Source organism: Macrotis lagotis, chromosome X (genome assembly GCF_037893015.1).
Source record: "Macrotis lagotis isolate mMagLag1 chromosome X, bilby.v1.9.chrom.fasta, whole genome shotgun sequence".
Classification (NCBI taxonomy): domain Eukaryota; kingdom Metazoa; phylum Chordata; class Mammalia; order Peramelemorphia; family Peramelidae; genus Macrotis; species Macrotis lagotis.
This window is the reverse complement of record NC_133666.1, coordinates 418,480,619-418,506,691: the sequence shown is the minus strand read 5'-3', so window position 1 is coordinate 418,506,691 and position 26,073 is coordinate 418,480,619. Positions and strand designations below refer to the sequence as shown.

The 26,073-nt window shown below is 38.2% G+C and overlaps 1 protein-coding gene across 1 annotated transcript in view; it reads left to right on the top strand.

Moving 5' to 3' along the window:
• The window catches only part of RAB2A (RAB2A, member RAS oncogene family), an 89,644-nt gene that overhangs the window by 16,180 nt on the left and 47,391 nt on the right, over positions 1-26,073 (top strand). Inside the window, exons 2-3 of the mRNA XM_074202722.1 lie at positions 9,753-9,824; positions 25,213-25,280. Coding sequence (XP_074058823.1) covers positions 9,753-9,824; positions 25,213-25,280 — 140 coding nt within the window. The remainder of the gene's footprint in view (positions 1-9,752; positions 9,825-25,212; positions 25,281-26,073) is intronic.

The window sequence follows — 26,073 nt, the reverse complement described above, 5'->3', positions numbered from 1 at the left end:
ACTCCAGGAGATTAGTGCTCTACCCTCTAGCCTTCCTGCCAGAAGAGAGGTGGAGTAGCCAAACTGAGAATGGGGTGGGTGTTAAAACTGCATGATAATTTCAGGTAATTAACTTTATCCTGGGAGGAGCATCTTGTTTCTTGTAGTTTATGATTTTTCTTCATCACTCTCATTTCTCCCAATTTGTCTTCCACCTCCCTTAATTGCTTAATGAGCCCATTTTCTATTTCTCTTGAGGGTTTTAGATATGGAAGCTTTGATTTTGTCATCTGAGTATGTGTTTTGGTCTTCCATGGGACCAAAGTAATTTTCTGTGATCAGATTCTTTCCTCAGCCCAAAACTAATTTACAGCACTTCCAAGGCTTTGGGGTTTTGGGGGGACACCCCACTGGGACCTTTATTCCTCCAAGGTCTTATGCTCTCTTGCCTGTGCTTTGATGTGTAGATAAACATAGACACTCCCCTCTGCCCTGGAGCTGTGAGGAGGGTCCCTGCTATCTTAGTAAGGAAGGCCAAACTGCTACCTGGATCTGAGTGTGGACAAACAGCAGAGAGTTCTGCAGTCTCCTCTAATCCCCTTACCATCTGTGGGCTGTGTTCTGGAGGTGCAGGCTGGTTTCCCCCGAGTTTTGCTAAAGGTTCTGAGGCTGGTACTCCTCACTCTACACTCATTCTGGTGTAGTAGAGTTCTCTCACCGCCCCTTCAAGCTGTTCCTGGTGATCACTGGACTGGGGTGGGCCTTGTTTCTTATAGTTTAAACCAGGTAGAGTTGCCAATAAAAAGTGATGTTTCTGTTCTAGTTCATATACTTAGGTTTTTTCCTTTGTGAAATGATTGAGTTTTGTCTAGATCAGAAATTCTCAAAAATACATTCTTTACCCTGTAAGTCCCTGATCCTCTTAGGGAGTCCATGAGGTCAAATCTGTTTTAATAATAATACTAAGATCATGACTATTAAAGAATTTGCCATATTTCTAACTACTTATCAATCAGTATGAGGCTGAATTTTCTTCATATAATAACAATATTTAGATAGCACAGTGCCTGGCAAAACAGTAAGTACTAAGTGCTTTGCAGTTACCTCATTTGATCCTCCCAACAACCCTAGAAGATAGCTATGCCATTATTGTTCCTTTTATTTGTGTGTGTGTGTGTGTGTGTGTGTGTGTGTGTGTGTGTGTGTGTAAATATAAATATATATATTTACATATATAGATGATGATATTTGTCTTTCTTGAAAAATATTATGCCATCAGGAAGGGGGTACTGTGCTAAGTCACCTCCTTTGGAGCCACCTAGGTCCAATGGCCAGATAGGGATCAGGATGACTTGGATGCTTGGGCATCTAAACTTACAAATGTCATTTTTCCTTTGAACTTTCAATTCTGCCTTCCTCGTAAGAGTGTAATACCCTCTCTGATGAGGGCATGCCATGCTGGGTGGTCCTGTGCCAGTGTCTCTCATGCTGCACAGTCAGTTCTAAATTTCTTCAATGAGACTTTCAGGGTGTCTTGGTTTTACTTCTTCTGACACCCTTTTGAGTTCTTGGCTTGTGTGAGTTCTCCATAAAATAGTTTTTTAGCAAGCTTACTTCTAGTATTCTAGCAATGAGTCCAGTCCATCATAGTGGCACTCTCTGTAGTATTGTTGGAATGCTAGGTAGTTTATCTCAAGAAAGAATCTCAGTATATGTTGTCTTCTGCCAGGTGATCTTCAGAATCTTAGAAAGGCTATTTAAATGGAAGCAATTTGGTGTTCTGACATGGTGTTGGTAGATTGTCCAGGTTTCACAGGTATGTGGCAGTGAGGTCAGCACAGAGACTGTAGACCTTCAGTTTGGTAGTCAGTCTACTCTTCTCTTCTACACTTCCTTTTGGGACCTCCCAAATACTGAGCTAGCTCTAGCAATGGGAATGTCAACATTGTCAGTATGTGCCTCCCTAGAAAGGACACTGCCAAGGTAAGTGAACTTGTCCATAGTACTCAAAACTTCTCCACTTGCTGTAATCAATAGTTCAACATATGGCTGGTGTGGTGCTGGCTGATGGAGCCACCTGTGTTTTCTTGGTGTTAATTGTTAGGTCAAAATTGCTGCATCTCAGCTTAGAGGCTGCACAGTTACTTGCAAACAGAAGATCATGTACCAACACTCCCTCCACTTTGGTCTTGGCTTGTTTTCAGATTGAAGAATTTGCCATCAGTGCTATAGCTGACCTTGAGGTCATGCTCATCCTCATTGAAGGCTTTGATAATATGGCTGAAAACATCATGCTAAAAAGTATGGGAACAAGAACATATCCTTGTTTTACTCCTTTGGTGACTATCCAGAACCTGGGCAAATACACTATCATGAGATTGATGTACAATATTAATGAACTTAATTTGGACAACCAAATTTTGACATAATTTTTCATAAACCCTAGCAGCTGATGGTATAAAAGTCCTTGGTCAGATCTACAAACATTGTATACAGACCTCTGTCCCTGCTATTTTTCCTGGAGTTGTTGGGCAGCAAACACCATATATTGACTGTTCCTTGACCCTTTCTGAAGCCACACTGGCTCTCAGGGAAGTGATCATCCTTGGAAGACTATTGAAAAGACTTTGGCAAGAATCTTACCAGCAATGACTAAAAGAGAAATAACCTCTGTTATTGTCACAGGACAGCCTATTCCTTTTACCTTTACAGAAATGGAGGTATTGAATTCTTGGAATAACCTCTTCATGCCATATAACTTTGAAAATTTCAGTCAGTCTTTGGATGAGCAATGGACCCCTCCCACCTTATAGATCTCAACTGGAATAGAATCAGCACCAGGTGCTTTGCCATTTGAAGGGAGCCTAATGACATTCAAAACCTCTTCTTCAGTTGGAACTTCAACTAGGGGACTGATTAACTTCAACTTGAGGTTAACTGTCAATGGCCTCTGCATTGTTTGATGGTCTGTTAAGAACACTATGGAATTGTTCATCCCATCTCTCTAGGATCAAGTCCCTATTGTTAATCAATGTGGATCCATCTGCACTGAGTAGTTGAGATGCACCATGTCTTTGACCCATAAATAGCCTTCAGGACATCATAAAAGCATTTTGATTTGTCAGTGTCTGCATAAAATTGGATTTCATCTGCCTTCTTACTGAGTCAAGAGCCCTGAATCTCTGTAAGTTTCACTTGCACGATATTTTTAATGAAATTAAATGTTGCCTTCTTAGAAATGGGTGAAACTTATCTTGCTGGTAAAACTTGGAGTTCTCGTTTTTTCATTTAGCAGCTTCTGTATTTCCCCATCATTTTCATCAAACCAGTCTTGGTGTTTTGTGAATGTTCTGGCCCAGATAAGCAAATGCAGTACTGTACACCAACTGCCCACTCCTTATGTGCTCCACTGTTGCCAATTGTGTGTTTTCTCTCCCAGTTAGCAACAAACTTGCTGCTCAGAAACATTCTGATCTCTTGATATTTATTTTTCTAGTATTCATTTTGCCTTAGGCCTAAGCTTTGGTTGTGTGAATATTTAGCTTAGAAAGGATGAATCTGTGACCAATCCTGCACTCTGCACCACACATTGCCTTTGTCACTTGCTTCCTGTCTGTCTCTTCTCCTTACAATCACATAGTCTAATAGATGTCAGTGTTGCTACCAGGGTGCATCGAGGAAGTGGTGTAGGGTGTGTTCAAGGAAGATTAATACTTTGGTGTGAGAGTTGCCTAGCCCTCTTCAGGGCTACTTTCCACACCTGAAGCACTTAACTCACATGTGGCTCCAATAAGCTATAGCATGCACAGTGGCCACATCCCAGTAAACCATTTCAGCAGGCAGGCTCAGCCAGGTTGAGGGTAATCGAAGGAGTCTCAAACTCATTGGTCAGTAGTGGGGGGTGGTGTCTACCCCAAGCAGGTGAAGTCTTCCTCTGGTGGAATGGGTGGAGTAGAACAATTCGTCCCAGTGGTCATGTAGCCAACTGCTGCCATGGAGCACTTAGAGCATGGTTAGACATTGACATGGTCATCAACTGCATGTAAAGCCATCACCAATTGTCTTGGTTGTCTTCCTACGTGGAATCATGATGACTTTGGAAGAGAGAGTGAGGCAGTTGATTTAGTGCAGCTCTACCTCACTTAAATCCAATTTACGCATGCAACAAAAGGCATAACCATTTCTTAAAGTACTGTAGCCAAGAGATGAAGCAGCAGGTGCGGAAACACTGGGAGCTGTAGTCACAACCCTGCACACAGGTGGCACAGGGTCATAGGGTCGTTTCTCCACTGATAGCAGCAGTGGGATTCGACAGCTCTTTTAAGGTATAGGACTGCAGACCTCCTGATGTGAGGAAGGGGTTAGAAAAGGTGCCCTAAAAATTGTCTGCTTATCCAACACAATTGTCTGATTACTGCATCAAGTGGGGATCTCGCTACATAACCTTTTTTAAAGAAGATACTACTCACCTTTGGTGCATGGAATATGTGTAAACTCATAGATAATACAAGATCCAAAAGACCTGAAAGATGAACAGCCCTAGGTGAGAGAACTTAGCAGGATCACATCCAAATAGCAGCCCTGAGTGAAACAAGACTGGCAGATGAAGACCAGCTTATTGACATTAGAGCTGGATGCACTTTTTCCTGGAGTGTCACAGTGAAAGGGAACCCCATGAAACTGAAGTAGGTTTTGCAATCAAAACTAATCTAGTCAACATTGTTGAATGCCTACCAAAAGGAGTGACTGACAGACTCATGACAATAAGATTGCTACTTCTAGGAAAACACGCCACCATCATCAGTGCCTATGTTCCCATGACAAACACTGAAGTTAAAGAAAAATTTTATGAAGACTTGAAGACTCTTATTATCATTTTAACAAAAGAGGACAAGCTTATAATTCTGAATGACTTTAATGTAGAGTAGGCTCAGATGACCAAACTTGGCAGGGAGTCCTTGGGAGGAATGGAGTTGGAAACAACCGTAATGGCCACCTTCCATTGAAGACTTGTGCATCTCATGACCTTCTCATCACAAACACCATTTTCCTTTTTACCTAAACGCAATAAAATTTCCTGGATGCACCCTTATAGTAAACATTTGGCATCTACTAGACTATGTGATCTTAAGAGAAGAGAAAGACAGGATGTGAGTGACAAAGACAAAATGTGGTACAGAGTGCTGGACTGATCACACACTCATCCTCTCTAAGCTAAATATTCATAGTCAATCAAAGCAGTGGATCCAAGGCAAAATAAATCTTAGAAAAATTAATTAATGTCAAGAGATTAGAGTGTCTCTCTGAGCAGGAACAGTTTGTTGCTAATTTGGAGGGAAAACTGAACCAATCCATAGTTAGCAACAGTGGAGCAGAAAAGGGGTGGGTAGCTTTCAGAGATCTGGTATACAGCACTGCATTTGTTCATCTGGGCCAGAACACTTGCAAACAAAAAGACTGGTTTGAGAAAAATAATGGGGAAATACAGAAGCTGCTGAATGAAAAATGAGACTGCCACAGGGTTTGATGCTTTGATACCCTAAAGGCTACTTATGGGCCAAAGACATGGTGCATCTAGCCTACTTAGTGTTGATGGATCCACTTTGATTAACAATAGGGACTTGATCCTAGGGACATGGACTGAATACTTCCATAGTATTCTGTAGAAACCATTGACTGCTTAACTCAAGGTGAAGTCAATCAATTCTTAGTTGAAGTTCCAGCTGAAAAAGAGGTTTTGAATGCCATTAGGCTTCATTAAAGTGGCAAAGCCACCTGGTGCTGATTCTATTCCAGCTGATATCTACAAGGTGTGTGTGTGTGTGGGGAGGGGTCATCTAAAAACTCAATGAAATTTTCTAGGTAATATGGCATGAAGAGGTTATCCTCCAAGAACTCAAGGATGCCTCTTTCTTCCATCTCTATAAAGGTAAAGGGAATAGGTTGTCCTGTGACAATCACAGGGGTATTTCTCTTTTAGGCATTGCTGGTAAGATTCTTGCCTAGAGTCTTCAATAGACTTGATTCCTCATCTGGAAGTTGGTCACCTTCCTGAGAGCCTGTGGCTTCAGAAAAGGTCAAGGAACAGTCAATATGGTGTTTGCTGCCTGATAGCTGCAGGAAAAATACCAGGAACGGAACAGAGTTCTATATACATTTATGGATATGATCAAGGCCTCATATATCATGAGAGTTTATGGGAAATTGTGTCAAAATTTGGTTGCCTGGAAAATTCAAAGTATTGTACATCAGTTTCATGATGGCCTGCATGCCCAGGTTCTGGATAGTTGACAATACTCTCTAGGTTTCCCAGTCACAAATGTAGTAAAACAAGAATTTGTCCTTGCTCCTATATTTTTTAGCATATTTTCAGCCATGTTATCAAACACCTTAATCTTGTTTACTTTAGTTTCTTCAACTGTAAAATGAGCCTCAACTATTTCTAGAGTTGTGGGGAGGAACAAATGAAATATTTGTAAAGGGCTTAGCAAGAGTCTTCTAAATATGCTGTTAAAGGCAGCTAGGTGGCACAGTGGATAGAACACCAGCCCTGGAGTCAGGAGTCCCTGAGTTCAAATCCAGCCTCAGACAATAATTACCTAGCTGTGTAGCCTTGGGTAAGCCACTTAACTCCATTTGCCTTGCAAAAACCTAAAAAATAATAATAATAATAATGTCACATAATAGACAATAAAATTCTTGTTTCCTTCCTCTACCATCTGGAAGAATTTTAGCATATCTAAATAAGAATAAATATATTTAGCATCTATAAATAAGTGAATATTCTTTTATCAAATGTTACCTCAGTATTTGCAGTTTGAAACCTTTTTAGAATTGTTTATTTTGAACTGCATCTTTTCAGGGTATTTAATATGAAAATCCCAGCCTGCATTTGTAGTAACTTATATTCTAGGATATTTTTTTAAATCAAATAACTGGACTTTTAATCTTCAGAATAGAATATTAGAAGTATGTACAGAGGGGGCAGCTAGGTGGCAAAGTGGATAGAGAACCAGCTCTGGAGTCAGGAGAACCCAAGTTCAAATGTGGCCTCAAACACTAAATTGCCTAGCTGTTTGACCTTGGGCAAGTCACTCTTAATCCCTTTGCAATAAATAATTTTTTTTTAAAAAAGAAGTATAGTACAGAATTGATATTTGATTGATAGGGGAGCTGAAAGAGAAGGGATAAAACAGCTGCTGTAGGGAATTCAGGAGACCAAAAAATTTCATAGCTTTTTGCTTTCCCCTTTCCTTTGTAATTGTTTTACTTTCTTCCTCATTTCCATCCTTTCTCCTTAATGATACACCAAGGAGAATACATCTTTACAACAACATTTGGGTGTTATATTGCTTAGAATGCTGGACTTAGAAGAAGACCTGAATTCAGATCTATTTTTAGACACTTTCTTGGCATGTGGCTCTGGGCAAGCTGATTAACTTCTCTAAACCAAAGGAAAAGAAAAGGGAACTATAAAAGTATACTGAGGTATATAGGAGAAGAGGCAGTCCATGCCTCATAGCCTTTATTTTCTCAGGAAAGAAGGAAGTATAGGTCTCTGAGCAAGGATACTGATATAACTTTGTAGGATCATAGAATTAGAGATGGACACTACTATAGAATCCAACCATCTCATTTTATAGAAACTGAGACTGGGAAGTTAAGTGATTTACTTAGGGTCACTTAGCTCATAATTTCCTACAGTAGAACTTAAACTCTTTCTTCATGACTTCAAGCCTAGTGCTCTGTCTTTTGCCACATAGCTCTTACTTTCCCATTTAATATTGAGAATACCATCATCTTTTCATTTACTTAGAAGCAAGATTTCCATTTCCATGCAATTTTGTAGGAGATAATTTCATGAGCTCAAATTTCTGTTCTGGCAGTTTAGTTTTCAGGTCTTGAGTTAAGTGCAAAAGTAATTTACATTTTTTGAAAAATTCATTTAACTGCAAATGACAAGATTCCAAATAAATTTCTATTGGAAGTATTTAGTTCACCATGCAAAATGACATGCTAAAGGCAAATATCAAGAGAGAAATGTAATAGAATTCTATGAATGCTTTCCAAATGATGAATATGCTTAATTAAAATCATATACTTGTAGATTGATATCAATTTTTGACCATACCTAACATTTGCAGTAACTTTGAACTCATTAAATAAAATGTTATCCTCTAAAACAGAAGTCCATTTTTCTCATTAGTAGACCTGTATTTGGTCACTCAGTTATTTTATTTTGAATTTTGTCAACAAAAATTTGGAAATTTTTTCCTCTTATCATAATTGTTCCTATGTAATATCCTTGATTTTGACATTTGGCATGTAGAGCTTAAAATATTATCTAGCTTTTACTGAAGCAATATTGTTTTTCAGAACTTCAATTTGATCTCTCAGTGTACTCTCCTGAACTGGGGATTATTTATTTGTTTATTTATTTATTTGTTTGTTTGTTTGTTATTTATTTTTAGGGTTTTTTTTTGCAAGGCAATGGTGTTAAGTGGCTTGCCCAAGCCCACACAGCTAGATAATTATTAAGTGTCTGAGACCAGATTTGAACCCAGGTTACTCCTGACTCCAGGGCCAGTGCTTTACTGGGCCACCTCACTGCCCCCAATTGGGGATAATTTAAACCCTATCCAAGTCCAAAAATAATTGCATCTTAGTCCAGGGTTACTGTTATCATCAATAAGTACATAATTTAAAAGCAGGAAGAGAAATGTTAAGGAAAGTGAAATGATATTTTCATTTAGTTCTATCCTATTTTCCAATTCTGACTACCATTATTTTTGGAATAGGAAGGTTATGGAAAGAAAAAAGAGAATGAAGAATATGGCAGTGTAATCTTTTGGAACCACTCAGAAATGAGGCAGTAGAGAATTAGCATTGTAATCCCAAAGATATAAAAGCTTAGCTTCTTGATTTCCTTTAGCCCTGTTCTTCCCTATTCAATCTCCCTCTTGCCTGAATGCTATTAGTATACCATTGTCAAAAGAATACCCATTTGTGTGGGGGTACCCTAAGATATGACTCAAAGAATTATTGAGTAATCATTCTCTTAGGTCTTGCTCCCTTCTCATTCTAGATTAAAACAAACAAAAAAGTATTACAGGATACAAAAAAGTATTACAGGATGGGGGGGGTTGTGTCTTCTAATTTCCCTTAAATCTCTCTCTTTTCCCCTCTGCCAATTTCTTTTTGTCCTTTTTTCTTTTAAACAAAGAATATTTAAACAAAACCGCTGATTCAGTCTTTACCTCAATTCATATTAACTGTTAGGAGATTGATCACACTGTTTGGCACATAAAATGCTAGTTAATTGACTGATCATGATATTTAACCCAGAGTTCCACTCCTGTTTAATATTTTCATTAACATTATTGTAGTCATTATATATCTTGTTTTCATGGTTCTCTTCTAGATATGTTTCATAATACCTTCTAATGTTTATCATGATCTCTCATTTTAGCTATTTCTTATGTTGCTTTGTTAAGTCATTCCCCAGTCAATGGAAGACTACTTTGCTTCTATTTATTTATTTATTTATTTAGCTGTCTATCTATCTATTTATTGCGACAGATATGCTGCTGTGAACATTTTGGTAAATGCTCCTTTATGTTTTTAAAAGATTTTAAAATAAATATGTTCCTTTTTTAAAGACCCATGTTACTTAGTGGTTCATGCCTTAGTTCTTTTTTGCTTTTTTTTTCCTCTCTGTTTCTTTTTGCCATGTACCAGTAGTAATTAAAAGATATATGTGCATTTTTTTTCAGGTGTTGGGAAATCATGTTTATTGCTACAGTTTACAGATAAGAGGTTTCAGCCGGTGCATGACCTTACTATTGGTAAGTTTTATAAATTCATAAATTTATAATTTAAGTAAAACTGAAGGGATGAGAAGGCAATTGTAATCTTTTAAAGGATATATAAAGGGTAGTTGGTAAAGAATCTATTGTAGCAATAATTATAAGTTGCATGAAATAGAGTAGTTTCTATGAAAAAAATGGAATCATAAAGTGCTTCTGCAGGTACAAGGTATTAAATATCTTGAACATGTTACCCTAAATGTTTTAGCAGACAAGATGTTTATTGAAGGAAAATGTATTTTTTTTACCTAGCTTTACATGAAAATATCGTCACACCTTCACTTAAGCTATTCTTTGAGGAAGCCAAAAATCTTCCTTTCTGCAACTTCTAATTATTTCTCCCATTCTTCCCTCTGGGACCAAGCAAACTAAACTCAATATAACTTCCTCTGGTAGGCCTTTAAATGCTTGAAGAAAGCCATCATGTATTTCATATATCTGCCTATTGTCAGACTGAAATATTCTTAGGACCTAGATTTGAATCTTGGCTTTGATACTTAGTAACTGTGATATCTTGGATAAGTCAGTCTCATGGCCTCATTCCGTCACTTGTAAAATAAGAAAATTGATCTTGATGCTAATAACTGTTGTCCTCCTCTGGAATCTAGTTAATGTCTTCCTGAAATGTGACACTCAGAAGTGAATACAGTATATCAGATTTGACTAGTATGGCATGCCCTAGTTCTAGTCACTGCCTTATCTCATGAAGAATAAGATTAGATTTGCTTCTTAGGGGTTGGCATATAACACCCATAATTTTAATTCACTAAAAATCTCCATCTCTTTTTCAGTTGAACTACTTTCTGGATTTCTCTCCATGTTGAACTTTGAAAAGTTAACTTTTTGAATTCAAATATAAGACTTTAACATTATCTAAATTCACAAGATAAAGGTATATCACAAGGAAGACATAATTCACTGAATAGTGTGAGTTCAGAAGAGGTCAAGTTTGTAATATGGGATTTATTTAATATAAAATTTTTTTTAATTCTGCAATAGGCTAAGGATCATTACTCTTCTTCTATCTCCTAACTACGTGCATTTTCCACCAGTTGACTTGATGATTGGAATTCTTTCCTTCCTGGCTTGCGTAGACTGCTTCAAGTTCTAGCTAGTTGTTTCTTTTCCTTGTTATGACTTTCAGATAGCCCAAGAATTTTTAAATTATCTCTCCTGGATTTGTTTTCCAGGTCAGTTGTTTTCCAGTGAGATATTTCACATTTTCTTCTAGTTTTTCATTCTTTTGGTTTTGTTTTATTGCTTCTTGATTTCTCACAAAGTCATCAGCTTCCCTTAGTTCCATTCTACATGATTTTTCTGCATCACTTGTCTCTTCCCAATTTTTCCTCTACCTCCCTTACTTGATTTTCAATATCTTTATTGAATTGTTCCATAGCCTGAGACCAATTCCTATTTTGCTTGGATACTTTGGATATAGAAGCTTTGACTTTGTCGTCTTCTGAGTGTGTGTTTCAATCCTCCACTGGACTGAAGTAATTATCTATGGTCAGATTCTTTTTTTTTTTCTGTTTTGTTCATTTTCCCAGCCTATGACCTCGATTTAAGGTGTGTCCCAGGCTTTTGAGTGTTTTTGGGACACTCCCCCGAGAACCTCAATTTGTTCAATGTCTTTTGAGAGACTCTGACTGCTATCCTGACCTGTGCTTGGCTCTCTGAATGACCACAAGCACTCCCTTCTGCCCTGGAGTTTTGAGGAGGGTCCCTGCTCTGCTATGGCAATAGGGGCCCCCAGATTGCTATCAGGTTCTGAATATGTACTAAGTAACCGAGTCCTGTCCCATGGATACCATAGAGCCTTTGGTGCATTCTTACTGTCTTTGGGCTGAGCACTCTGGAAGCAGCCAGGCAGCTCCCTGCTAGGTGCCTCCAAGTTCTCACTAAAATCGTATCTATTAGAAGCGTTTTTTTAGTTCCCCTTAATGCTAATGTCTTAGCTCTGAGTTACCTCCATTTTTTTCTGGACATATCTTGTTTGTACATACTTATTTACATGTTGTCTCTTTCATTAAACTTTGAACTCTTTCAGGTTAAGTGTTTTCCCCCTTTTCTTTGTATTATCAACAGCACAGTGGCAAAAATAAGTGCTTAATGAATGATTTCACTGTTCAATTTGGAATCTAAGACAAATAAAGATGGGCAAAAGGAAATTCCAATGAGGCAGATTTTGCTGGAAGATAGACCCATTCCTCTATTGTATAGTGTTTTGGTTTTTTGGGGGGGTTTTTTTTGGAAAGAATTTCTATCTTCAGACTGAGTGGGCATCCTTTTGGATATGCCCAGGCAGAATGATTGAACAAGTACAGAGCATGATGATTTTTATTCATGTATGCAATGGACTAAGTATCTTCTGATATCCCATCTCTCTAAAATTCTGTGACTGTGAAATAAAGAGTACTTTTAAAAAGATAAAATCACTATCAACATGGAAAAACCTTTATGTAGTAGATAGGTGTCACCCGATCTGTGTTTTGAAGAAATCTAGAGCAATTCCAAGAATTAGAGGTAAAAGGAATGACATTCCAGATGTGGGGAAACAACTATATAAAGACATGGAAGCAGGAAATGGATTGTCATGTAAAGGGAATGGCAAGTAGTCCAGTTTGGAATGTAGAGTGCATCAAGTTAAATAATGAATCCAGAAAAGAATCCCCTTTCTTTGAAACTTTTTTCCCTATTATTTTCCTTGAATTTTTTTTTCTATCTAAACTTTTGGTATATAATTGAATAAGAGAATTGATTTAGTATAATTTCTTTCTACTTCATTGGGTGTGTTTAAGGACAGGGTCATAAATTGTCTTGGTAGAACCTTTCAATTGTAGTTATTTTGAATGGAATTTGTCTTTTCTTGTTGTGTTACTATCTCATTTTATCCCCATAACAACCCATGGGGAATAGGTGCTAGAACTATCCCTATTTTACAAATGAGAAAATTGAGACAAGTTAATGATTTGCCTTGTGTCATACAGATAAGCATCTAAGACTAGATTTGAAATCAGGTCTTTCTGAGCCCAGGAATGCTCTGTGCCTATCCCTAACATAGGGATCACCAAACTATGCCCGGAGAGTCAAGTCCAGCAAGATCTAAGAATATTTTTTGCAGTTTTAAAAACAATAAAGCTTATTTTGAAATGTAAAATGTTTGCTCATTTCCCTGCCTATGACCTTGATGTAAGGTGCTTCTCAAACTTTTGAGTATTTTTGGGACATTTCCCTTAAGAACCTCAATTCTTTCAATGTCTTTTGAAAGACTGGCTGCTCTCCTGACTGTGCTCTGGTCTGTGGATGACCACAAGCACCCCCTTTATGCCCTGGAACTGTGAGGAGGCTCTCTACCCCCCATGGCAATAGCTGTAGCTGGCTGAGTTGAGTCCTGCCTAGAACAATGCCTGGCATAAAGCAGGCAATTATTCCACATTGCCTATGCTTTTAGTATGTGCTTCTCTTATCCATTCCTTTTATAAGTTCAATACAGGGATCCATCCAACTTGATGCATATTTTAAATATGAATAAAATACATATTTTCCAATAATACTTTATTACTTACCAATAGACAGCTAGGTGGCACACTGCAAAGGATGAGCCTGGGCTCAGAAAGACTTGAGTTCAAAATTAGCCTTAGACATTTAGAGAATGTTATTTCTTGCTTCTAGATATTCACATCCATACTAATGAGAGTTGCATTTATTCCTATAATTTGTTTTGCCTTTTCTAGTTATATTGATACACAGTCAGTGTGGTTTTTATTGTTTTGACAGCTTGTAAGAGTAGAGACTATCTCATCTATAGTTTTCTTAATGCACTTCTGGTATATAAATCTGGTATATAGCATGTTATATTAGCATTAACCTGTTACTGTTAATGTTGATTATAATTGTTTTATAGAAGGAATTTGGTATGATTTCCTTAAGAGTTTTTTGAGTTTAATACAGGAAGTAGTTTGCTAGAATTCATTCAAATTCACCTAGACCCAGTTTTTTTTTCTTTTTTTTTTGTTGTTGGTGTTTTGTTTTTTATTTTTGCAGGGCAGTGGGATTAAGTGACTTGCCCAAGGTCACACAGCTAGCTTATTATTAAGTGTCTGAGACCAGATTTGAATTTAAGTCCTTCTGACTCTAGCTGCCCTTTGGACCTGTCATTTGTTGATTTTATAAAAATTTGTTTAGGTTATCAGTTTTATTGGCATGAAATTGGGCAAAATTTTTATTTATTGATTTTCTTTTTATCCTCTTCATTTGTTTATTCTGGTAGTAATTTGATTTTCCCTTTTTAAGAAGTTAAATTAACTAAGTTTATTATGCTTAAAATAAGCACCTAATTTTATTTCAGTTCAATAATTTTTTTAAAGACTATTTTTCATTTTGTCTATGTTTTTATTGTATGTCTTTCCTTTATTTCTCTTGTCTGTCTTAAAATTCTCAAAAGAGATCAAAATAAAGCCAAGCTATTATTTAACTCCCTCTGTGATCCTTGAAGACAATGGATTTGAGAAGAACAGTTATCTTTTTTCTCCTGTAAGAATGGTAGGAGATCATCATTTAGTGTCCTTCAGTTGCTCAAATGTATTTACCTTCCAAGTTCCATTTTACTTCTGGATTTGTATTTCATAGTTTCTGCTTAGTTCTATCTTTTTTTTTCCTGCAGTTTCTGAAAATATTTCAATTAAAGTGCCCTTTCTCCCCCCCCACCCCACCACCTCAGTTTAATAGGTTATTTTTGGTTGTAAACCTTATCTTCAGTCTTTTGAATTATCCTGTTCCAAAGTTTTAAATCTCCTTTTTACATAGTTGCATCTATAACTTTGTATGAGTTTTTGATATGGTTTATTGCTAAACTGAGTTCTTCTAATTTGTGGCTACTTTATAGTACTTTTCCTTTGTTTCTTGAAGCTTTGGATTTTGTTTCTAGATTTCTTTTTATTTTCACGTTGCCCCCTGGTTTGAATGTATGTAGGTTATTTTCCTTTTAAGATTTTTTGAAAAATGCTATCTTTTGGAGGGTAAAAGGAGACAGGCAGGGAGCTCTATAGACTAGGGACTAGTCAGGCAGGCCCAACTCCACCCTACCTTAGGACAGGTTGTAATCAGATCAAGAGATTTTTGTTATAGACCCAGCCTGCCAAGTACTTTTTTTTTTTTTTAAGAAAGATCTTATTGGGGCATCTAGGTGGTGCAGTGGATAGAGCACTGGCCCTGGTGTCAGGAGTACCTGAGTTCAAATACCACCTCAGACACTTAATGAATACCTAGCTGTGTGCCCCCCCCCCCCCCCCGAAGGCATTCTGTCAGTCTTTTTACATTGTTTCCATGGTATACATTGATCTCAGTTGAATGTGATGAGAGAAATCATATCCTTTTTTTTCTCTTTTTTAGAAAGATTTTATTTATTTTGAGTTTTACAACTTTCCCCCCATTCTTGCTTCCATACCCCCCCTCCACAGAAGGCAGTCTGTTAGTCTTTACATTGTTTCCATGGTATGTATTGATCTCAGTTGAATGTGATGAGCATTTCCTTAGATTTTTATTATCCTTTTTTAAAAATATTTCTTTTTGTACAAATAATTTTTTTTGTACATTAATAAAATATTCTTGTTTTAAGAGTAAACAGAATACCCCTCCCCCCACAAAATATAGACTTGCTTGAGCGATAAAGTAAAGGGGAGAGAAAAATTAAAATTAAAAAAAATACTAATAATTGTAGGTATGGCCAGGTGACACAGACAGAGCCCTAGCCTTGGAGTCAGGAGCATCCGAGCCCATATGTGGCCTCATACACCCAACAATCACCCAGCCATGTGACATGCAAGCCATCCCAACCCCACTGCCCTGAAAAAAAACCAAAAAAAGACCCAAAATAAAATAGTAATAATGGCTGGGTGACGGATAGAGCATTGACCCTTGAGCCAGGAGCACTCAGGTCCAAATCCGGCCTCAGACATCCAGCAATCACTCTGCTATGTGGCTCCAGGCAGTCTACCCAGCCCCATTTGCCCTGCACCCCCCCCCCCAAAGAATAATAATAATAAAAATGTTATGTTCCAACACCAACAACTGTCGCCGGTGGATCACATTCTTTATGGTAAGTCCATCGCAAAAGTTACTTCCCTATTTTTCCACTGTTGCCATTGCTGATCGCAACTCCCTCCTTTCATATTTCTCCACTACCATGTACTATATTTTCTCTCTCCTTTCACTCTGACTCTGCTGTAGGGTATCTGAGTGGCACAGCAGACAGATCCCTGGTCCTGGGGCCAAGAGGCCCTGAGCCTCCCCACCCCTTAGGCCCAGCATCCACCTGGCCCTATGGTCCCGGACAGGCCATCCAGTCCCAGCCCCTTCCAAGAAGTAAAAAGAAAAATGTGTTATATCTGAACACTCTCCCCCCATGGTCCATCCTCTCCTCCATCACTCACATCCCCCCCCCTTCCCCCTGTCCCCCCCTTCTCCTTCTCACTCCACATGTCTGTACCCCATTGAGTATATATGCTGTTTCCTCTCCTAGCCACCTCTGATGAGAGTGTAGATTCCCTCATTCCCCCTTGCCTTCCCCCTTCCATATCATTGCAATAGCTCATTGTAATAAAGAAAAAACTTTTTATATGAGATATTTTGGCCTGTTCCCCTTCTCCTTTTTCTTTCTCCCATTATATTTCCCTTTTTTTTCTATTGACTCCATTTTTATACCATATTTTATTTACAAATTCAGCTTTCTCCGGTGCTTCAACTATAAAAGCTCCCTCTACCTGCTCTGTTAACTGAGAAGATTCATATGAGTATTAGTGTCATTTTTCTATGCAGGAATACATACAATTCATCATCAAGTCCCTCATATTTTCCCCTTCTCCTTCAATCTCCATGCTTCACCTGAGTCCTGTATCTGAAGATCAAACCTTCTGTTGAGCTCTGGCCATTCCAACTGGGACCTTTGAAATTCCCCTGGTTCATTGAAAGTTCATCTTTTTTCCTGGAAGAGGACATTCATTTTTGCTGGGTAGTTGATTCTCAGTTGCATTCTAAGCTCTTTTGCCTTCTGGTATATTATATTCCAAGCCCTATGAGCTTCCAGTGTAGTTGCTGCTAAGTCCTGTGTGATCCTGACTGCCGCTCCATGGTATTTGAACTGTGTCCTTCTGGCTGCTTGTAATAGTTTCTCTTTGACTTGGGAGTTCTGGAACTTGGCTATAATATTCCTAGGGGTTGGTTTTTTGGGATCTCTTTCTCAGGGGGATCGGTGGATTCTCTCCATTTCTATTTTGTCCTCTGCTTCTAGTATATCAGGGCAATTTTCCTGTAGTAATTCTTTGAAAATGATGTCAAGGCTCTGGATGATCATGACTTTCAGGTATTCCAGTAATTTTTAAATTATCTTTCCTAAGTCTGTTTTCCATATCAGTTGTTTTTTCAGTGAGATGTTTCACATTTTCTTCTAATTTTTCATTTTTTTTGTCTTGAAGTAATGAATCCTGGTTTCTCAAATTCATCAATCTCCCTGAATTCTATTCCTTGTCTGAAGGATTTGTTCTCCTCAAAGAGTTTTCTTATCTCTTTTTCCATCTGGCCAATTTTGCTTTTTTTAAAGCATTCTTCTCAGTAACTTTTTGAACTGTTTTATCCATTTGACTTAATCTGGTTTTTAGCATGCTATTTTCTTCAGCATTTTTTTGGATTTCCTTGACTAAGCTGTGGACTTCATTTTCATGTTTTTCCTGCATATCTCTCCTTTCTTTTCCCAGTTTTTCTTCTAACTCCCTCATTTGATTTTCAAAGTCTTTGAGCTCTTTCATAGCCTGAGCCCAATTTCTGTTTTTCTTGGAGTCTTTAGATGCAGGAGCTTGTGCTTCCTCATCTTCAGACTGAGTATTTTGATCCTTCTTGTGCTCATTTGCAAAATATTTCTCAATAGTCTTCCTCTTGTTTCTCTGCTTGCTCATTTTCCCAGCCTGAGCCTGGTTTGGGGGGTGCTTCCTGAGCTTTTGGGACACTCCCACAAGGGTCTCAGTGTATGAGGCTCTGTCCTCCCTCCTGGTCTGTGAATGACTATATGCGTCCCCCTTTTCCATGGGGCTGAGGTGGGGGCCTCTGCTGTTCTATGGGTTGGCCTAGACTGTGATCAGGATCTGAATGTGGTCAGAGCCGCTGGGTCCTGTTCCAGGGGCAGAGCTGGGGGGGCAGAGCAGTCTCTGTCATTACTCCCCTCCCTAGGTTTAATGGGCTCATGCCCTGGGGGCTCCTGCTTACTGGCTCCGCCTGCTTCTGTTCCTGGATCTGGGCTGCCAAAAGACCAAGTTGTTAGCTGTGTGCCCTGAGGGCTGGGCTCCACGTGCTTGCTCTGGCAGAGGTCCCCAGCTGTTCCCCCACTTTGTACATGGTGCTTCCCCGGGGTGTAGCTCAAGAGACTCCCCCGCTGCTGTGAGCCACAGCTCCCAGTGCCCTGGGGCTGCCTCCAGGTGGCTGAAGTTATTTCGCTCTGGCGGGCTACCCCTCTGGCGGCCACCCCTCCTACCCCGGGGAGCAGAGCCTTTCTGCTCTTTTCTAGGTTCCCTTGAGTAGGAGAACTGACTCCCTGGGTCCCTCTTTGGGTTCTGTCTCTCGAAAATTTAGAGTCCTTAGCTTATGAGTTTTATGAGAGCTTCTAAGAGAGGTTCCTCTCTAGTCGCCATCTTGGCTCCATCCCCAATTTTTATTATCCTTAAGGAAGAAAAATAAAGTATAAGAGATAGCAAAATTACATAATACATTGAAGGTCATAGTCTTTGGTCTTTGTTCAAAATCCACAATTCTTTCTCTGGATACAGATAGTATTCTCCATCGCAGATAGCCCAAAATTGTCCCTGATTGTTGCACTGATGAAATGAACGAGTTCATCAAGGTTGAACATCGCCCCCATGTTTCTGTTAGGGTGTACAGTGTTTTTCCTGGTTCTGCTCATCTTGCTCAACATCAGTTCATTCACATCCTTCCAGGTTTCCTGAATTCCTATCCCTCCTGGTTTCTAATAGAACAATAGTGTTCCATGACACACATATTACCACAGTTTGCTAAACCATTCCCCAACTGAAGGACATTTACTTGATTTCCAATTCTTTGCCACCACAAACAGGGCTGCTATGAATATTCTTGTACAAGTGATGTTTTTACCCTTTTTCATCATCTCTTTAGGGTATAGACCCAGTAGTGGTATTGCTGGATCAAAGGGTATGCACGTTTTTGTTGCCCTTTTGGCTTAATTACAAATTGCTCTCCAAAAAAGTTGGATGAGTTCAAAGCTCCAACAACAACGCATTAGTGTCCCAGATTTCCCACATCCCCTCCAACATTGATCATTTTCCTTTCTGGTCATATTGGCCAGTCTGAGAGGTGTGAGATCTGCCAAATACTTTTTAGAAAAATCTTACTTGATTATCTCAATCTGCAGGTAAGGTACTATTTTTATACTCATTTTATAGTTCAGGAAACGTAGACAGAGATTAATGACTTGCCCAGTTCTGCCACTCTTTTTTTTTTTTTTAATGTTTTTGCAAGGCAAATGGGGGTTAGGTGGCTTGCCCAAGGCCACACAGCTAGGTAATTATTAAGTGTCTGAGGCCAGATTTGAACTCGAATACTCCTGACTCCAGGGCTGGTGCTGTATCCACTGTGCCATCTAGCTGCCCCCCCTGCCACTCTTGATTAACAGTCTTCCTGCTGACCATTAAAAGCAGAGTTTAGCAGCAATATGTTGTTGCAAAAATTCAAACCCAGATGAGGAACTTGCAGAGATCAGATGGGTGTTAAAGGTAGTAATTAGAATTTGCCCTGAAATCAGACTACTTTCAGATTGACTCAATCAATCTGCAATTCTCACAGAAAAACACAACTTGATCACAAACTCAGCTAGAATTCCTTGAAGAGATGAAGTAAGAGTTTTTAAAAAAAATGTTTAAGATTATTTTTACAGGGGTGGGGAAGTGGATGGAACACCGGCCCTGGAGTCAGGAGTACCTGAGTTCAAATCTGGCCTCAGACACTTAATAATTACCTAGCTGTGTGGCCTTGGGCAAGCCACTTAACCCCATTGCCTTGCCAAAAAAAAAATACCTATTTTTAAAAATGGAATGAGAGCTTTGGAGGAAAAAAGGAATTGGGAAGGGAATTAACAAGGTACAAGAGGCATAAAACCTTGCTCAAGAATCAGACTCCCTGAAAATTGTATTGGGAAGAAGGTTAGGGAAAGTTATCTTACATAATCAGTTTTCACAAATAGATAACTACAAACTGGGATGGAGGAACTGGTATGAGCCACTGACATTTGAACTGGTCAGAGGAAAGAAGAATACACACACATACAAATACACTTACGATAGAAATTTTTTGTTGTTTGTCCTTCATTCTCAAAGAAGACTATGACATGAAGGACATGATGCAATGGCGTACAAGTGAGTAGAATTGAGTGAGGGTGGTATTTGTGGCCTGGTACCAGATATAGATCAGGATGACTTAAGGTGATTCTGTAGTAGGAAAATTTGATCTTTTTTTAAGCTAAGGTCTTCAATAGGTCTCAGTTTGACTAAGGCCCTTGCTTAAGGCAATATATATATATAAAATTTCAATACATAGGAGATGGCTTGAAAGCTGGAAGGTACTTTAGGGAATCTAATGCTTTTATTTTTTAGATGAGGAATGTCAAATCCAAAGTAATTTGTCCAAAGTCAAAAGAGGAACAAATGACATTAAGAGACCAGATTTAAACTTGACTCCAAAACCAGTATTCCTGTTACTATCAAATGGAGAATTTTAAAGAATGAGTCGACATATATATGCATATGTATATGTATAATGAAAAGAGCAATGAAAATTATAGGATACAAGCAGATGGCTTCTATATAGTAGATTTTTTTAAAAAATTGTAGAAAGGGGAGAAAGGAATTTGATGAGGAGTAAATTAAAAAAAGAAATGATCCTAAGCAAAACTTTTTAGGAGATAGGAATCTTAGATGGTGTCTATAAATTAGGGGATTATGAATAAGGTTAGCATATAAATGTGATGGAGTACTATTGTGTTGCATTCTTATCTGTATATTGACTCACCAGTATTCCAGGGGAGCAATAATGAAATATGCTACCCACCTCATAGTGAAAGATAAAGAATTCAGAATACAGAATGAGACTAACTGAGTTGTGGAAATGACAAGTGCAGAAATTAGTTATGATTGATTAAATATGTTTCTAAAAGCTTTTCTTTTTTGTTTTTTTAATTGGTAGGATTGAGGTGGGAGAGTAAGAAGGCAGATTTTGTCTGATTATAAACAATCATTTTTTTAAGAAACTTGATAACTAAGTTGTTTGGTCATAGTTTCCACCAACTTTGAATGATTCTTAAATCTCCCTCTTCACATGGTTCTTTCTGTTATTCTGTAACTTCTTTCTGTAACTCTTTAGTTTCTTGCAGTTTTGATCATTTTGATTTTACATTTTTTTCTTTATAAAATTTTTTGGAGGATGACTCAACTTAGATTTTTATTATTCTAAACTAATGTTACCTTTTCCTGCTGTCTTGTACTTTGTTTATAGTTATATTGCTGAAGTGATTTTAGGCTCTTTCATCCATTTCTTTGTGTTAGTTGCTTTGGGGTCACCCAGATTTCTTTTGGAAAATAATGATAACTGAATATTGTTCCTTTTTCTATTTTGTATCCTTTGGCCACCCCCTCCCCTTTGAATAGGTCTTGTTGCCACTTTTAAAATTGCACCATACCTTCTCATCTTGATCCCTTCATAGGATTTGTAGATTTAGAGCTAGAAGGGATCCTCCATTTAATCTGGTCTCTTTAATTTACAGATTAGCAAACTGAAGCCTGGAAAGTAAGTGTCTTGAAGATGACGCATAGCTTGTTAAGTGTCTATAGTTGGATTTTAATCTACAACTTTCTGACTTCAGTACTTTAACCACAAATACCATAATGCTGTCTTTCATTCTTACTGTTTGATTTTGTTGTGTTGTTTTTTTTTTTAATAACAAATCAAAGCTTCAGTTGTGTGATGGGATCAGATTGTTAAGTATTCAGGAGAGGTCCAAGGGAATTTATTTTTTTTTATTTTATTATTATTATTATTATTATTATTATTATTATTATTATTATTATTATTATTATTATTATTATTTTTGGTTTTTGCAAGGCAGTAGGGCTCTATCCACTGCACTGCCTAGATTGCCCCGAGAAATTATTTCACACACAAAGGCACAGAGTTAAGAAGTGATGGCAAATAAGAGGAGAAGGTAAATCATCTAATTGGACTTGAGAGTAGAATACATGGAACCTAGTAGTGTGACTTAAGGGGCAGCTCTGTGGCACAGAGCATAGAGTTCCAGGTCTGGGTTCAAATCCAGCCTCAGGCTCCTATTTGTATGACCCTGGACAAGACACTAGGTGGCACAGTGGATAGAGCATTGACCCTGAATCAAGAGGACCTGAGTTGAAATGTGGCCTCAGACACTTAATAATTACCTATGTAACCTTGGGAAAATCACTTAACCCCAATGCCTTGCCATAAAAAAGCTCTCCCCAAAATAAATTTAAAAACAACAACAGTAACCAGAAAGTAGGACTTAAAATAAGACAGGAGAAATTACCTGGAGCATTATTTTAGAACATCTGAAACTGAACTGTTTATTTTTAGGCAGTAGAGAGCTGTGAAAGGATTTTGTGTGATTTCTGCAGCTTTGCATTAGGAAAATGTAATCTGTTAGTGTTTAGAGATAATATAGTATATTTGGTAGGGTGTATGGATATTCACAAAATATTTATGCTGCTGTGAGGGCTGCCTTAGCTCTTTTTGGCACTGCTTTTCACCTTTGGTGTCCACCTTACTCCACTCTAAGAAACTGTGACTGCAAGAAACTGTAGTATGCACAGCAGCTACATCCAGGTAAACTATTTAGGCTGATGGGCTAAGGCAGGCTGAGGGTAAACAATATAGTTGGATTTTAGATCCATCAGTGAGTTAAGGGGAAACCCTAAGCATGTAAAGAAGATATAAGCAGATATAAATCATTTGATCCAGTGGCTTGTTTAGCCAAGGTCATCAGTACATCCTGTAACATTGGCATCTATCCTGACTTGTCTTGCCACTGGACTTCATTGACTCTGGAGGAGAGAATGAGCCTGGTGATTTTGCACAGTCCTCCCTCACTTAAATCCAATTCATGACTTGAAGAAGTCAAAATATCATCTTCCTGTTGTCCTCATCCTCTTTCAAAATGGACAACAATGAAGAAAGGAATGAACAATGATTCTGAGACAGGAGAATGAGACTAAACTTTGCACAACTCTGCCTCACTTAAATTTATGTGTGAGACAAGGACAGCACCTATACCACTTAGATATTTTTCCTTAACCTCAAAGTCCTCTGGCAACATGCAAGTAAAGTAGCAGGTCCCTCATGTAATTGGGGACCCTTCTTATTATCCCCTATCTTACTTTCTTTTTGTGGCTAAACTCTTTAAGACAGCCTTCTACATCTCCTTCCTTTTGACACTATATGTAGTTCCAGGATGTCAGTACTTGATCACCAAACTTAAATTTGCCTTTTTTTCTCTTTTCTTACCCTTTTGACTTTTCCTTAGTCTTTGACATTATTTTATCCCCTCTTCTCCTTGCTATTTGATTCTCTATAGGTTTCCATTGCTCTATGCTCTTCTGAGTCTATTTATCTAATAACTTTTAGTCTCCATTGCTGGATCTTCATCCAGGTTATGTCCATTAATCATGAGTATCATGTAAAACTTTTCACTAATTCCCCTTCACATTCAGGATCAAATATGAAATAGCTTTTTATAATGTAACTGACCTCTTTGTTACTCCTTTCCCACATTACTTCATTTTTGCAACCATTTTCAATCTTAATTCTAGTACCTTCTCTTTGTTGATTTATTTCCTGTTTATCCATGCCTATCTTGTGTGTCTATAGTTGTTTGCATGTTTCCCCCATTAGATTGTGAGCTCTAAGGAATGGGCTGTCTGTAGCCTTTCTTGATTCTCTGACACATAGCATCAGCCTTGCTCAACCCTTCCCTTTTCCTAACTTTTTTTATTATCATTGTTGCTCTTCGCGATCCCCTTTGCAATCCTCTTTGAAGTTTTCTTGGGAAAGATCTTGGAGTGATTTGTCATTTCCTTCTCTTGGTCAGTTTACAGTTGAGGAACTGAGGGTTAAGTGACTTGGCCCCAGTCATACAGTTAGTGTTTAAGGCCCTATTTGAACTCAGGTCTTCCTGACTTCAGGGCTGGTACTCCACTGTGCTGCCTGACTGTCCATTCTCTTATCACTCAGTCTCAAAACCTGAGTTATCCTAGACTCTTTACTTTCTTATACCCTTTCTCCTTTCCTTTCTCCTCTTCCCTGCCCCATCTTCCATATTCAGTCATTTAGTAAATCCTGTTATTTCTCTCAAATATACCCTTTACTTGACACTGCCATTGCTCTGGTGCAGGTCTTCATCTCTTCATGCCTCAACTTCTTGCAGTATTAGCCCTCTGGTTTGACTGTCTACCTACATTTCTCTTCCAGACCATCTTCCATTCAGCTTTCAAAGTGATCTTCCTAAAATAAAGGTCTGACCATGTCATCCCTCTTCTCATTCATTCAAAGACTACCTTTCACCTCTTGGAGGAATTAAAAAATATTCTGTTTGGTGTGCAGAAACCTTCATAGCCTGTTCTTCAGCCCATCCTTTCCAATCTCTCACCTTGTCTTCCAACCTTATAACCACTGTCACTCCCACATCATTTGCCCTCAAACACACAAAGAACTCTTTCAGCCTCCTTACTGTGCCTTACCCAAAAAACTCCCATCACCAGATTCTCGGCATTTTCACTGGTTGCGCGTGCCCCCCCCCCCCCCATATATGGAATCTTATATGTTATTTTCACCTCCTGGCTTCCCTCAAGTCCCCCCAAAATCCCCTTTTCTACAAGAAACCTTTCCTGATCCCCTTTAATTTTAGCTTCTTCCTTTTGTTGATAATTTCCATTTTATCCTGTGTGTAGCTTGTATAGTATTTTTATATTGTCTCCCCAATAGATCCATGAAGTCCTTGAGGGGAAGAACTGTCTTTTACCATTCTTTATACCTTTAGCTCTTAGTACAGTACCCGGATCATAGTAGGTGCTTAATAAATGTTTATTGAATGTCTGACTTTATATTTATCAGCACTTCTGCCTTATGTTATATATATTTATAAATGTTTTTTAACTACATGATCTTTGTAGCAAAACATAACACTGCTTGAATATATAAATTTACATTAAAAAACCTTGTCAAACACATCATACCAGTTTCTGAATGAAATTTTTTTTTTAATTCTATTCAGGTGTAGAATTTGGTGCTCGAATGATAACTATTGATGGAAAACAGATAAAGCTTCAGATATGGGATACAGTAAGTATAGCAAAAGTACATTGCATCTACCTCACGTTTAAAAAATATTCATTGATTCTGCTTTTTGTCAGTTTTTTAGTTGATTCCTCTCCTACTTGTGACCCAGCATTTGAACTGAAACCAAGAGAAGGCTTTGTTTTCTTTTCTTCTTTCAAAATAAGTTTGATCTGCCATCTGTTAATGAGCACATATAGTTCCTAGGGACTTTTACAGCTATTTAAACTGTAGAAGGGACCCTGAATTTTTTTTACCACTATAATTACATATTAGTACTATAGAATATGACCTCAGCAGTTGTTATTTTTGTAGAAGGATTCCAAGGCAATGCAATCATGGATCCCAGGAATATTCAAGTAGTGGGTTTAGTTTTGTATATACACAGGAACTTCAAAAGATCTGTGTTTTGAGGGGTGTTTTTTTGTGGGTATCTGTCTTTTGTAAATCCAAAAGCCTCTCCATGCCTTAAAAAAGTTTTCTTCAGTGTGCTATGGGCCATCCTTCTGATGATTAGCCCATATTACCAACTTCCTTTTGGACATTTCCAACAGAAGAACCATCTACATCTCCAGCTCTAAGAAATGTTCAGAACAGAACTTTATTATTTCCCTGAAACCCATTCCTCTTCCTTGCTTTTTTATTTCTTTCTAGGGTACCCACCATCATTGAAGGCATGCTTTCACAACTTTTATCCAGTTCCTCATTCTCTTTCACCTCTATCCTCCCATAATTTTCAAATCTAGTGACTCCTATTTCCACATCTCACAATTGCCCCTTTGTCTCCAATTCCAGAACA